Below are 14,120 nucleotides of genomic sequence, written 5' to 3'. Positions count from 1 at the left end.
AGGAAGAGAACTGTAAAGTCTGTATGCTGATTCAGCCCACATGTTATGTCTTGTGTGTGTATTAGCTAACCATATCCTGAACTGCCTACTTTCAGCATGCCAAACAATATTGGTATATTTCTGTTTATGTTTACTGGATTAGGACTTGTCCCATGCATTGTTTCAGAAGATGGTATTTATTATGGATACGCATTGGTCATTAGTGACAGATGAACCCAGAACAGGGTGTTCCTACAGAGCAGTGCAATGTATAATGCTATGAGGCCTCCCTTCAGCCCCCTCTGGTCTGGGCTGAACAAACCAAGAGACCTCAGCTACCCCTCATGCATCTTGCCTTCCAGACCATCTTTGTAGACCTTCCTTTGGGCACTCTCTAATAGTTTTATATGCTTTTTATATTGGTGCCAAAAACTGCATGCAGTATTTGAGATAAGGCTGCACCGGTGCAGAGCAGTTCATCCTTCACTGCTTTTATGCAGTCAGTGTATTGTTACCTAATCCCCAACCAATGAAGGGCAGAGTAAAAATCTTAATTCTGCCCCCAAACAGGATGTATCACTTAATGGAGTAGCAGTCTCTTAAAACTGTGAAAGTTTGGAACCAGAGGGGAAGAATCAGGACATCGCTATTTCCAGACATGAATTGCTGGACTGAACTGGTACAGCTTATGGAGCTGGAAGGACCAATCCTGCAGTAAGGAGCAACAGGAATCCCCAAACACTCTACATGTCTGGCAGCATTCAAGCATCTTGGTGATCCTAGGTTATTGTTCAGATACACTTTCTGAACTTCAGATTATGCAGACTGTGTGGTAGATGCATACATGTCTGGTGATGATGCTTCTCTGGGAGATTGGGAAAGGGCTAGGATAGAGGAGCACAGTTTATGAGAGTTTTAGTAGGGGTCCATTTACACTGTGGATTCAGGGAGGGTGACATTCAAAAGCTCTGCTCACTTCCACCTGCACTTCATTCTCCCTGTTGTCCTCTCATACCACTCAGTGGGATTCCTGGCCCTGCATCATTGGTCCTACTCCATCTTATGAGCTTATATGGCCTTGTCTCACTACCACATCCATCTACTCTCTAAAAAGGAATCTACTTCACACCTAAGTCAGGCCCACTTTACCAGTGACCATCAAAGGTGTGTGTGTGTGTGTATATGCATTCCTTTGATGTATATATACCATTCCTTTGTGTGTATATATATATATTTGCATTCAGATTTATCTTGCATTGCTCTCTCAAAGACACTCTACCCGACAGTGAAGGAGAGCAACAGAAACAAATCTGTAGCAGACTATTAAGCAATGGGTTGGTGCTCTACGTGGAGGTTTATTAGGTGGTTGAGGAAGAAGATCATGTAGTGAATGCAGTTCAGTACTTCATCTTCTAGGGCTTGACTTTTTTCTTCCCATATTTATCCTCCAATGCTTTCTGCAGGTTAAGATTTAAGGCATTTTTCTGATGCCACCTCCCTGTAAAGAAGAAAATAATGGTTCAGTTACAGCCTCCCTTCTAATGCTGTTATTCCTCAGGGATTTTTCTAGTTGCAGGAAATCCTCTCTTGTGTAAATGCCAATTTGTAGTCCCCATCTTTGCCCGGATTCATCCATTACCCCTGACAGAGGCAGCACCCTTCTCAGGAATTCAGCAATTACTTTTCCTGGCAGATTCCATACCTAGGTCATCAATCCTCCTTCCATGCCAGTTCCTGGGATCCCTGGTTGCCTTCTGAAGTACATCAGGGGTGTAGGAATCTTTCATTAAGCTTCTGCTTTCCAGTGGGCCGCCTACAAGGAACAGCAAATGAGGAAATGTATGCAGATATCACCCTAATGCAGTCCTGGAATTGAAGCAGAGGAGCAACACCAGCAATTTCAAGGGCACAGGAAAAGTCATGTGTTGACTGCAATACCCTTGATCAGATTTGTGGCTCGGTGCTGAATAATAGTTTCATCATCACCCAGGAGGGAGCTTATGTTTGCCAGTGTATCTGCTTTTCATTCTTAAGGATGAAACATGTTTAGAGGGTACAGCAAGGGTATTGCCTTTATTTGTATCCCAGTGCACTTTCTTTACTCAAGTGCACACCTGATCTCCCTTTGAATCTCCTCAACCAAGTGAGTAGCTTCCTATTCAACATTACAGCTCCACAAAAAGCACTATAGCACCACTCCAGCACCACTGCCTTCCTGACTCTGCCATAATACTTAAAATTAACTCCTAACTGTGACTTCTCTGTTGACCGCCTCTTGACTTCTGGCCATTTGGGGAGCATTATTTTTATTCTCTCCTTCTCAGTTTCCTTTTTATTGTACCCTCTCCTTAATAATAATAATTTTGAGCTTCCTGGGAGAAGATGTTCCTCCTTTCTATGTGACAAAACCCAGGACAATGTAATCTCCAATACCTAACAGAGGTTTGAGAAGACATTTCAAAGGCCCACATCTCTAAATAATATCTCTAAATATCTTGAAGATAAGTAATGTTAGTATTGAAAATTGAGGTAATTTGAGACAAGAGATGACAGGGCACATTGAATTCCAAATGGTGTTCATTTAGCACTGAACAGGGAGAACTGGGGTCATAATACAGCTTCAATTTTCATGCCTTGGAAATTAAAGGGGAGAGAAGAAGAGAGGAAAGAAGTATGTAGAAAGGGAGGCTCTAGCTTTCATTTCTTGAGGAAGGAGTGACTGTGCTTATCAAAGAAGTAAGAGGTCAGACCTCTGTCCAAATCAATGCAGCTGCTCTGAGCCCAGGCACAACACAGACAGAACCAGCTTGAAGGTCAGGTATAGTACAAGCATCCCTTACCTTGGAAGATATTTGACCTCAGGTTGAAACCCAGCTCATTGAAATCACCGAATGACTCCAACTTTTTTTTTACCACCTCAGAGCGGTCACTGAGTCTTTTCTGTCCTATGACGAGTGCTGTCATGCACAGAGACCGCCGCTCCTGAAAACACAAACAGCAAGGAACAATCATCTTTCAACACTCCTTACATGCAAGAGACTCCTGGCATTTCCATCCCTGCATAAGCTTTTCAGCTACAACAAATCCCTTGGACTTGACTCTGCCCTTGAGTCTCCTTCAGCAGTTTCTGTATGCACTGTAATTGCATGGGACATTTGGAAATGGTAAAATAGGTGCAAATCAGAAAGGAAGAAGGGTGTTGGGCTCTGGATTGGGTCCAGGTGCCACCCTGTTTCACCTTGCTGAGCTATTACTCTGCCTCCCTATGGGAACTTTATAATGAAGGGGTGATGGAAAAACAAAATGGAAAAAAAAAAAAAAAAAAAAAAAGATGTGAAAGGCTGTCTGTGGAACATGTCACTTTCCCTTACTGTGAAGCCCCCAAACTATCCCTCTCTCTGTCTTCTAGAAACTGCTAATATGTCATGCTGTACCATAAAACATCCTTCAGTATGCCATAAAGGAGACGTAAAACATCTTTCCTCAATACCTCTTCATTGCTGTTAAGTTCATCTGCACAGGCAAATTTATTTTTGCTGTTGTCACAGGTCAAACTGTTTTTCTTCTCCAGAGGCATCTTCCACTCTGCTTTTGTATCTGGCGCTGTTGATGACAGGGACTCATTGGTCTCCTTGTCTTTTTCACAGCTGGTTTTGATGGTCTTCCACAGAGATCCAGGCATTTTAGAACCCGGGGTTTGCTGCTGGCCTGCTACTAACTCTTTGCCATTGTGCATGGATTTGTTGTTCTCTGCTTCTGTCTGCCTGGATGCTGCAGACAGATGGGAAATGCTGTTCCTGCTTCTTGGCTCAAGCCTTGCCCTTGGGTCTTTGGTGGCAGAAGTATCTTCTCCTTCCTCTTCAAGTCTTCTTGAATGATGATTCTGCATGTGGGGAGTTTTAGCTTGGAGATTCTGTTTACTCTGTCTTTTATTCTGAATACCCTTTGCAGAAGGAGATGCCTTGGATTTGATATACGTGGAGTTCTTCATTGTTCCCTGAGCTGCTTGGTTCTTGCAGGAGACTGCGCTGGAAGTCTTTTGGGATGTTCTCTGTCTGCTGGGACTTACGCCTGCTCGAAGATGCTCCTTTTTCCCTTCCTCAGGTTCCACTTAAAGACAAAAGGCATAGCTCAGTGAACTTGATAGCGTCTGGATGATTGATAGGGGGTAACTTAAATGGAGCTGGAAAAAACCCAGCATGTCACTCTGTCATTGGCAGATAACAAAAGAATTAAAGTCTCAAAGAGAGAAAGAAAGCAGAAACGAACAACAGTAGACTTGTGTCAAATTTCATGCTGAACCAGAAGGTGCCTGAGGAGTCTTAAATGTTTTTGATACATGAACAGGCACAGAAATATGCAAGTGAAAGTCTTGTGGTCAGACATGCACGCACGTGTAGGTAGCTTTTCCAACTCATGATCATTGCCACACTCATGAAGATCCATTTAGTGTCTGTCACTCACTGGTATTTGTTGATGAGTTTACTGAATAAGCAGCAGCATACTGCATAGGGAGATAGGGAGACAAGTTGGGGAAAACACAATGAGGGATTTTAACCCACCAGCCTCCTCAGGAAGGAGAGAGGGAATGACACACTGCATCACAAGCTGTACTGCAAAGCAAGCTCTGGAGGAGGGACAGCTTCACTGCCATCTTGCTTACCTGATGCATTGCTGGTAGGCACATAGTCACTTTGGGCCACATCAAGTCTGGGGGATGTTGGGACCTCTGTCGTTGCCTTAGAAGAAAAACAAATGCTGTGTCAGGTGCAGAGAAGGGAATTAAGGGAATGGCCTTGCTCATCTGCTCATCTTTTGGTGACATACTTTATTCTTAAGCAAATGGAGTGTAGCTAATTTCACTCAAGTGAACTCTGTGAGAGGTTAGAGCTGAAGCCATGCTCTATGATGGTGAACAAGTTTTTTGTGAGTCTGTCAGCAATACAAGACTGATCAAGCAGGGATACACATCTGCATTTGTCAAATGAGCTCAGGGTATGTCATATATGCTTAGCTTCTGCTCTCTTTTTTGGAATACAGACACCAGCTGAGGGGGTAGGAAGCTGCTTTGAAGTTAGCTCATGGGAACAAACAGGGCTGATCTGAGCCAGCAACTTCTTCCACACCTCACCAGTACTTTGCAGCAGCATGGCTGGTACAACATTGGGATCATGAAACTGGACCCACTGTGTAAGTCAGACTCCAAGTGTAAATGCTGCGTGCTGTGCAAATGTGGCAAGAGAAATAACTTCTTCCACAAAGAGAAAAATGCCTTGATACACAAAGAGAGTAGCCCTGACTCATGTGGTGGCATTAGCTTCTTTTTTGTATTGCTTTTAAAGAAGAGCTAAACATTCAAACATGTGTAGGAATCTGTGTTTCTAAATAAACTGTATTAACTCCCACCTCTTACTTAAAACAAAATTGTGTCTGTTATTATTACTATATTCAGTGGAAAGAACATTCCAGTTCACTGTGTAGAAATTCCTCCTTTGTCCATTTCAACGTTCCTCTCTCAATGAAGCAGAATTTCTGAGTACAAAGGCAATGTTCTAATTTCTCAAGCCCCATTAACTGATAACCTTCATTTTCCCAGTTCATGCTGGACAAAATGATGCTGAAGTCCTGCAATTGCCCTTACTTTTCTTACTTGTAATTGGATTTGACTTTATTGCTATTGTTTATTGTTCATTTTATTTTTGAGCCAGAAGGTCCAAAGTCAAAATACCATTCTGAGACTCCTAAATCTTAATATGAAGAAGGACTCTAAGATGATTTTGCTATCCTCCTGAGTAACAGACACCACAGAACTATGTCTACTTATTCCTTTGCTAAACCAATTATGTGAGGGACAATACATGACATACCAGAAAAGACATTTATTGATCAAACAGATAAAAATGATTAAACCTGATACCTCCTTCTGAAATACGAAAGAAGAGTGTTTCTATAGTCCTTGACTTCCTTTACATTGAGCCATGGAAGAAATACAGATAAAATCAACAGGCCATTCTCACCCAGTCAATAGATGTGATTAATCATGGTCTTATATGCCTTCTGCATCTGGCTGGGCCTTCAAAATATGAGGATACTTAATTGACTTTCCAGACCTGAGAAGTTCCATAGGTGTTACAATGTAGTGGGATCATTTCTATCCTTTTTTTTTTTTTTTCCCCCAATATAGAAAAGATTGAAGATTTAACTAGGGGCAAAGCCCCTTCCATAATTACTCTCCCACCTGGTCCATGGTTCCTGATGTGGTGCCACAGTGATTCTTAGAAGCAGGCAGGTCCTGATGGGTATGGAGGTGGTCTGAAGGTTGAAAGGCGGGAACAGTTGCTAGGGAACAACCCTCCCTCTATCTATGAGCTGTAGTCACCATGGGAACCAGAAGAAACATGGCAGAGATGAGCTGCATCCGTGCTAATCAAAAAACGAAACCAAAAACAAGCAAACAAAAACAGAAAAAAAAATACAAAACCAAAAACAACATAGGAAAGAGAGTAAAAGACTCATGTCTGTGTCCAAAAGTCTTCATCATATGCATAGGATTTCTTGGAGACTTTCATGAGGCAATCCTATCAACAAGACTATTTCAACAGAACTGGATCTTATCCCAAATGGTTAATGTGAGCTCACTGATCCCCATCAGAGAGGCAGGGAAAGGTGCTCTCATTTTCCACATTGGAAAAGGGAGTCTGTTGGCTGGCAAACAGCATCACATCCAGTCAGTAACAGAACCAAAGCCTGGCTCTCCTGTATTCAGCATGCAGAGCTATAACTTAGTCCCAGAGTTTTCATGTATTGCATTACACCATGGACTTGCATTCTCATAAGGCCACAAGAATTTCTGGAAGCATCATGGGAAGAGTGCAAATCTCCCTCATGTTGCAAAGCTGCTCTTCCCATCCAGCACAAAGAAGTCAGGGGCAACAGAAAATAATTAGACACGTTTGTAAGTGCATTATTTTAGAAACAGATTTTATTTCATTGCGAGAAACTGCTAGCTGTGATAGAAAACTTCTGATCATTCTGTGAAAAATCAACAAAATACAAATCACCATGATTTTTTTTTTCTCCTTTTTCTACCTCTTCCCTTTCTTTTCTGCACCCTGGGCTACAGACAGCCTAAGGAACAACTCTCCCTCTAGCCCTTGCTGCGCTTCACTTCAGTGACCTTGTACTGAGGTGGGGCACGGTGGAACCATTCGGACCAGGAGCCATCATAAACTGCCACATCAGGCTTGCCACAGAGGTAGGCTGCCAAGGCAATGTGACATGCAGTGACACCTTTGCGGCATGTGGCAGTCAGTGGCTTTGAGAGATCCACTTTCTTCTCACGGAACATCTGCTGAATCTCCTCAATACTCTTCTCATGGCCGCTTTCTGTTAGGAATGTTGAGAAGGGCATGTTCACAGCACCAGGGATGTGACCAGATTCCAGCCCTGCAAGAGCAAACAAGAAGAAAAAATATGAACAAGGAGTCATTAATGTAGGTGATGAAGGATGCCTACAAAAGAGACACTGAACAGACATCGCTGCAGATACTCCCCAAGATGCTCAGTTGTTTCAGGTGCAAAGCAGTATGCAACTAAAAAAAGAGCAAACATTATTTAACTTGGCTAAAGTTATTTAGAAAATTGTTTCCCCCTGAAAGCAATAGGAGGTAGAAATATGAAAGCCTTGGCAGCCCTAAATATGAAAAGAATCAAAGAGCCATGACAGGAAAGATCCTAGCAAAGGTATTATGCACACCTGCATAAAGAGAAACACAGCAGTATATTTCTGACCTTCCCTAAGTATGCCAGCATAATGTAGGGACACAGCATTCAGAACATGATATGTGGCTTATATGTGAAATTTGTGAAGGTAATTCTCTGTTTAAAGTTTATTCCTGTGTCACATTAAAATCATCCTTCAAAAAAATAAAGCAACCTTAAAGTGATAGACATTACTGATAGGACAGATATACCACAGCAATAGAGCCAAAGGAGTAAGAATTTAGAGTTTCTATCATTTCTTATCTACCTCATGGATGAAATCAGTGTGAGTTCTGTTTCTCTACTGGTATAACTAACCAGTTAAGCTGAAACTTACATCTCAAGAACATGTTCTCTAGAGAGATGCAGGTACAAAAATACAACGGATGAGATTTTCATCACATCCTTAAAACTCTCACCACTTAATTGAAGTCTATTACATTCAACTCAAGTTTTTCCAAAGACTTTGAGAAGCTTTAGATCAAGCCTTGTCAAAGCAGGAAACATTAAGTATTACCTTGAATGGCTCCTTGCTAGGTTTGAATTTCTAACAAGATAGCCTTGGGAAAGTTGCAAAAATGGTAATCTTTCACTTCCCTAAGGCATTAGAGTAGCTGATCTCAGGAGATGGGAAGAGATTGAAGCAGGGAATCTTTGTTGTAGCCAAAAGATTAAAGTAACATTTGGTCAGAGACTGGTATCACCATAATGATGCTGCAGTTTCATCGCTCGTGCAAAATTATGTCATGACATGGCAGGATATCCCACAAGGAAACAGGATTATAAGGTGCTGTTAAAAAGGGGATTTTTGCTCAGCTGGGCAAAAGTAGGAGCTTATAGACAGCCAAAGCTACCTCTAGACAGCAAAAGCTCTCAGTGTTCAAGATGGACCCTCTTGATTCATCCTGAGTGTCGTACAAATCTGACACTGCTGCACCAACACAGATGAGTCTGTGAACCACATAACTGCAGCCTCATATCATCCTAGGGCACTGGGGAAGTATTCTAAGGTCAAGAAGTCCTGGGGGCTGAACAAGAGAGGCCAGCCCTTGCTCAAAGACGCTTGCTGGGTCACTGATTCAGTTCGTAGCTGTTCCAGGTCTAATGATCATGACTGTCCACAGTATGTATATTTGCATCCTCTTATTGGAGACCGCAGTCTTATATTCACTACCTTTAAACAACTATTTAGTTAGGAGAAGGGCAGATCATAAAAGTCTCATTTTAGAGTATTTTGGCTTTCATCTGTAGCAAGATTCAAAAGTTTGTCAGAGTCAGAAAGACCAGTGCTCAGGCTCTGCAAGTGAAAGCTGGGGAAATCTGTAGAAACAGCACTTACTCCTGTGTGTGGGCGCTCAGCTGAACAAACTAGCTGACACTGCACAATCACAGCTCCTTGAACTGCTGAAGAACTGCTCTTGAGTGGCTGAGGAAGTTTTATCAGCTCCCTCTCTTCTAGCTCCCTCCCTTGGGCATCAAACAGTACTTGTGTTATTTGCCCTCTTCTCACATTGAGATAATAATGGTCCCCTTAACCTTATGTCCAAAGTATCAGTGAGACTCAAATGGATCAAATCTGCTTTGAAGCTGCTTCCAATAGCTGGAAGAAAAGATCAAACATTACATCCATGCATGGGTGGATTTTCTCTTACTTTGCAAATCAATTCTGTTGTCAAATAAATTGAGCCCTTAGTTGAAGTGCAAATTTACCAAGGTATTTTATTCAATTCCGCCTTCACTTCAAATATGTTTTCTTGAAAAGTTTTTTGAAACCATTACAGTTTATTGATGTTACATTTTTAGAGCAACAGCTACGCAGGCCATTCTGTACCTCCGATCCTAAGTAAAAATACAAGCTTTGCTAGTGTTTCTCTCCTGTAAAACCATGTTCTGATGTGATTTTATTAAATGTCTCATTTCATTAAGTTGCAACATCACATGACTGATTTTTTACTTCTGTTTGGGACAGAAATTATCTGCCTTGCAGATTTGAGCACATGGATATATGGTTATATATATTTGGTTATATACTCCATTTAAAAATGATCACTTCTGCCCCTCTCCCCTTCCTGTGCTACCCCGCACACTACTCTATAATAGACAATATCCTCAGAGATAAAAAATCAAAAACGACAACAGAAAACACTATATCAAAATACTCTGCATGTACAAGAAAACCCAAACATCCAGAAAACCAAAGAATCCAGCAGCACAGCCTCAGTATAATTCTGAAGTGGTACACAGTCTTTCGCCCAGAACCCCTGCTAACTGCATAGCAACCTTATTTACTCCCTCTCTCCTTGTTCTCTTTTTATTCACTTTGCTCCAGCAGTTTTTGTTGTTTTAATTTCCTTTGCCAAGTCTCTCTCACTCAGCTTGGCTTCTGGCAATTCTTCCTCACACTTTGTAACCTGCAATATGTTATCTTCTTCACTGTTTAATCCCTTTTTCCACATCTGTTAGGTTCTGTGCTTAAACCTCTCTCCTTTATTGGCTATTTATCTAGCTAAGAGTACAGTTCCTTCTCTTCAGACTTTCCCTTTGTGACAAAAGCTCCAAATGGAATTTCCTCTGGGCAAAAAGATAAAAGATGTGCCTTGTCCACATTTAACTCCCTGTGCTCCCTGTGGAGCTAGCAGAGTACAAAAAGCCATTCCCTTCAAAATCCCCCTCTGTTGCCCGCTTTTTTTCTCTCTCTTCCATTCAGACTGTATGTTTTCAAATAGACCATTCTATTCTATATTCTATTAATGATTACATCTGACCTAATGTGAACTCACTGGAAGGAAAAGTTCAGTCCTGGTCTGATACATCCTTGTAGCCAGATCAATAAGTCTTTGACATTAGTCTCAAAACACTGTGCCATGTACATGGCCAGAAGAGTTGACTTGAAGAACTGGCATGATACTCACAGTGGCATCTGATGTTTGTCAGTCCAGTCAAAGGATGGACACCTTTGACTGTAAGCTTTTTTAGAATGAAACAGACTTTGGGAGTCTCACTCTCCACGTTGTGCCTCAAGTACTACTTCATGGACAAAGCAGAGTCAGTGTGCACTATGCTACAGACTCCTCTTGGAGAAGAGTGGGATATAGTAGTAACATCTCAGTCTCCCTCCCACTGCCACTGAATACTCAAGCTGAGCAAGAGCTTTGTTTGGAAGATCTGAGAGCTTGGAAAATGAGCAGAACCCAAAGAGTAGTGTATGTCCACGGGAGACAGGAACACAGGTACGTCCAGGAACACAGCACCATGTAGGGACACTTAACCACTCTGATCAGCTGTAGATGCACACCATGTACAAACACCAGAGCTTCTTTTTCATCCAAAGCAATACTTGTACTTAAAACCTATGACATCCAGCTTAAAGATACATCATTTATCTTTCTCCACCCCGGCAACTGGTGTAAACTTCTTCCAGCAACTAAAAATGAAGCATGTATCATGGCTTAATTCAAACATTACAAAGACCTAAGTCCTAGCAAGGTAACGGTTATATAAGAATAAAACAGGGGCAGCTGATTCCTACCACAAGGAGCTGAAAAAATTAAACAGACAAAAGAGTCAGCTGAAATTAGCCTCTTTTGGAGATGGAGTTCATGGAACTGGAGAGATTAATGGACTTAATTAGGAAGTCAAGAGCTGAGGCAATAATTAAACTGAAATCACCTGAGAACACATTAAGTTCCTTAACCTCAAGACCATTCTTCTTTTCTAAATTGCAGGCTATGTTTCTTCTCCCTGATTGAATGACCCCTGTAATTAATCAGCATTGATTTCAAATTGCTCTTTTAGGTGTAAGCACTACCTTTTACCTACCACTGGTTGTAACACAGCTATTGGCTAGGTTGGCTCAGAAAGCTGACGAGCTCCTGCAGAATGAGCAGCTGCAGATGGAGTGCTTACCCTGCTGGATCTGCTGTGAGAAGCAGAACTGGACTACCACAAATAAACTGTTTCATGCTGACTCACTTCAAAGGAAAAATCTGTTTCCAAGATGCTGTCAGGGGCTGCAGTATTTGTCATCCGGTGACAACTCCCACTTTGGGAAAGAGAATATGAAATCCATCACCTCCATCAGCAAAGAATGCTTTATTCATGTTTTGAGGTTAAAATTATATCTTCACTTTTATAGACTGTAGTAGGCAAGGAAACAGAATGAGCAATAAGCCTAACTACCTTCTCTCTCTGCAACAGCCTCCTCTGTTACTCCTGTTAACTCTCCTACCTTCCACAGAGCCTAGCAGAGGTGAAGCATGTTTTGGGCTCACCACACACACTTAGGCATTTAGTATCTAAAGAGGAGCTAAAAGAAAGAAGTGGTCAGACTCCTTAGCAGGGTCTCTTGCAATATGACAGAGATTTGACTGGATACAAGGAAGAAGTTTTCTACAGTAAGGGTAGTGAAGCACTGGAACAGCTTGCCCAGAGAGATGGTGGATGCACCATCCCTGGTGACATCCAAGGTCAGGCCGGGTTGGGCTCTGAGCACCCTGATTGAGCTGTAGGCATCCCTGTTCATTGTAGTTGGACCAAATGGCCTTTAAGGGTCCCTTCCAACTCAAATGATTCTGATTTTGTGTGTATGTAGCCATTACAGCCAAATAGTTTCGAGGTTTGGTTGTGGGAATTTATTTCAGGATGAGACCCTCTGAGCTTAGGACACAATGTCCCACTCAAGGGCTGTAAAGCAGCATTTACAATGAAACTCAGTCTGAAAGCCCACATGCAATGCAGAAGCACAGCACAGCCATTGGACCTTGCAAGCCTGTTACACATCCACTCCTGTGGAGCATATTATACTGTAACTCAAACTACTGCTGCTGAGTTTTTGTTTTTTAGCTCCCACTTTTAAAACCATTTTAGTGATTCTGATTTTAGGAGAAGTTATTTTGCAGTATACCAAGGTTTATGTTACACAGTACAGGTCTCCTTTAGGAACCAACTCAAATTTCATTCCAGGCACACTGCTGCACCAGCTGTCCCCACTGCACAGTATTTCTTCCACCTCTATTAGCTTGCGTGTCCAGTGATTGAGGTAACAAAATCAGTTTTAGTTCCTGTTATTTGCATCTAAAAAGAGACAGGGTGATAACACAAACACGGAGTATCCCAAGTAGGAAGGCACCCACAAGGATCATCGAATCCAACTTCTGCCTCTATGTCTGGGATGTGTTTGGGGCTTTCCTTTCTTGTTAGATTTATGGCAGAGAGCAGAAGCACAATGATTACGACCAGAAGTTCTCTGTCTGTTGGGAATCAGAGCAATAAGGAAAACGTCTCTTGAGTTACAGCATTGCCTGAAACAAACTGGGCTTTCACTAGTGCATTCATTAATGTGAGAAGTGCCTGGATTAATACTGTTAGTCTGTGAACATCTGTTAGTACTAGATTAAGCTCTAAAGAAACTGATGGAAGCCCTCATCTCCCATTCTGCATTGTCCCACGTGCATTCCGTCTGACTATCTTCTGCAGGGTGTGGGAAGGAGGATTCTCGAGCCAACTGACTGCAGACTTCTGGGTGTTTTCCATTCCCTTTTCTGCTATTTTCTCCTGCAGCTTTACAACGAATTACAAGAAAAAGCATCCCGTGAGAGTGCTGGGATCCGAGTGCACAAACGCGGATCCCTTAAGGTAAATCCATGAGTTGGGTTGAGGCACGCCTGCTGGCTGGGAGCTGTTCCACCACCGACGCTCATCCTGCAACAACGCAGGGAGCAGTTCCCTCTACTTTACCTTGGTCCAGCTCAGTGCCCTGAAACCGGCCCGCAGGGCGGGAATCCACCACCTGGAACTTCTTGGAGCCCACATTCTCCATCATCTCCTCGAAGGTCTTTAGCAGGCTCTTATCCAGCTTGGCCTTAAAGACCGCCGGCGCGGGCTGGCTGAGCTCCGCCGTCACGGGATGGCCCTCCTTCACCCAGTTCTTGAAGCCACCGTTCAGTACGGAGACCTCGCGGTGCCCAAAGACCCGGAACATCCACCAGGCACGGGGGGCATAGAAGGTGCCCAGCTCGTCGCCGTCATACACCACCACGTGGGTGTCGTTGCCGACCCCCAGGCGCCCCACGTAGTCGGCGAAGCGGGCCTCGCTCGGCAGCATGAAATCGTACGGGGAGGACTCATCCCGGCACTCCTCGATGTCGAAGAAGGACGCGCCGGGAATGTGCCTCTCCCTGAACTCCTGCCGGGCGTTGCGCTCTTGCGGGGGATACCAGGAGGCATCCAGCACCCGCAGCCCGGCCCCGACCCTGCCGGCCCGCACGGCCTCGGACAGCCACTTGGCGCTGACCAGCGCGCGGCCCAACGCCTGCGCCGCCATCTCGGAGCACCGAGGCCGAGGACCGCAAGCGGCGGCCGCGATGGGCCGGGCCGCGGGC

At 43.3% G+C, this 14,120-nt stretch overlaps 2 protein-coding genes across 2 annotated transcripts; both read right to left on the bottom strand.

The window, feature by feature from the left end:
* Positions 1-1,307: 1,307 nt before the first annotated feature.
* CIMIP4 (ciliary microtubule inner protein 4) lies at positions 1,308-6,370 on the bottom strand. The gene is made up of 6 exons (XM_031600109.2): positions 6,218-6,370; positions 4,643-4,718; positions 3,470-4,089; positions 2,820-2,961; positions 1,682-1,792; positions 1,308-1,477 (listed from the first exon to the last, which is right to left on the bottom strand). The coding sequence occupies exons 1-6, from the start codon at positions 6,224-6,226 to the stop codon at positions 1,392-1,394; spliced, it is 1,044 nt and encodes a 347-aa protein (XP_031455969.1). The 5' UTR covers positions 6,227-6,370; the 3' UTR covers positions 1,308-1,391.
* Positions 6,371-6,953: 583 nt separating this feature from the next.
* On the bottom strand, positions 6,954-14,111 carry TST (thiosulfate sulfurtransferase). The gene is made up of 2 exons (XM_031600110.2): positions 13,477-14,111; positions 6,954-7,425 (listed from the first exon to the last, which is right to left on the bottom strand). The coding sequence occupies exons 1-2, from the start codon at positions 14,060-14,062 to the stop codon at positions 7,127-7,129; spliced, it is 885 nt and encodes a 294-aa protein (XP_031455970.1). The 5' UTR covers positions 14,063-14,111; the 3' UTR covers positions 6,954-7,126.
* Positions 14,112-14,120: the final 9 nt, after the last annotated feature.

Source organism: Phasianus colchicus, chromosome 1 (assembly GCF_987193195.1).
Source record: "Phasianus colchicus chromosome 1, bPhaCol1.hap1.1, whole genome shotgun sequence".
Classification (NCBI taxonomy): domain Eukaryota; kingdom Metazoa; phylum Chordata; class Aves; order Galliformes; family Phasianidae; genus Phasianus; species Phasianus colchicus.
Note: the sequence above shows the minus strand (reverse complement) of the source record. Positions and strands in the feature narration are given on the sequence as shown.

What these genes read in the sequence shown, in the direction of transcription:
- CIMIP4 (XM_031600109.2), bottom strand. An exon ending in AACTTAACAGCAATGAAGAG is followed by an intron (nt 2,962 to 3,469) that starts GTATTGAGGAAA and finishes TTGTGTTTTCAG; the next exon opens with GAGCGGCGGTCTCTGTGCAT. An exon ending in AAGGAGGATTGATGACCTAG is followed by an intron (nt 1,478 to 1,681) that starts GTATGGAATCTG and finishes TCTTCTTTACAG; the next exon opens with GGAGGTGGCATCAGAAAAAT.
- TST (XM_031600110.2), bottom strand. Translation starts at nt 14,062, where the DNA reads ATGGCGGCGCAGGCGTTGGGCCGCGCGCTGGTCAGCGCCAAGTGGCTG. An exon ending in GGGCACTGAGCTGGACCAAG is followed by an intron (nt 7,426 to 13,476) that starts GTAAAGTAGAGG and finishes TTGCTCTTGCAG; the next exon opens with GGCTGGAATCTGGTCACATC.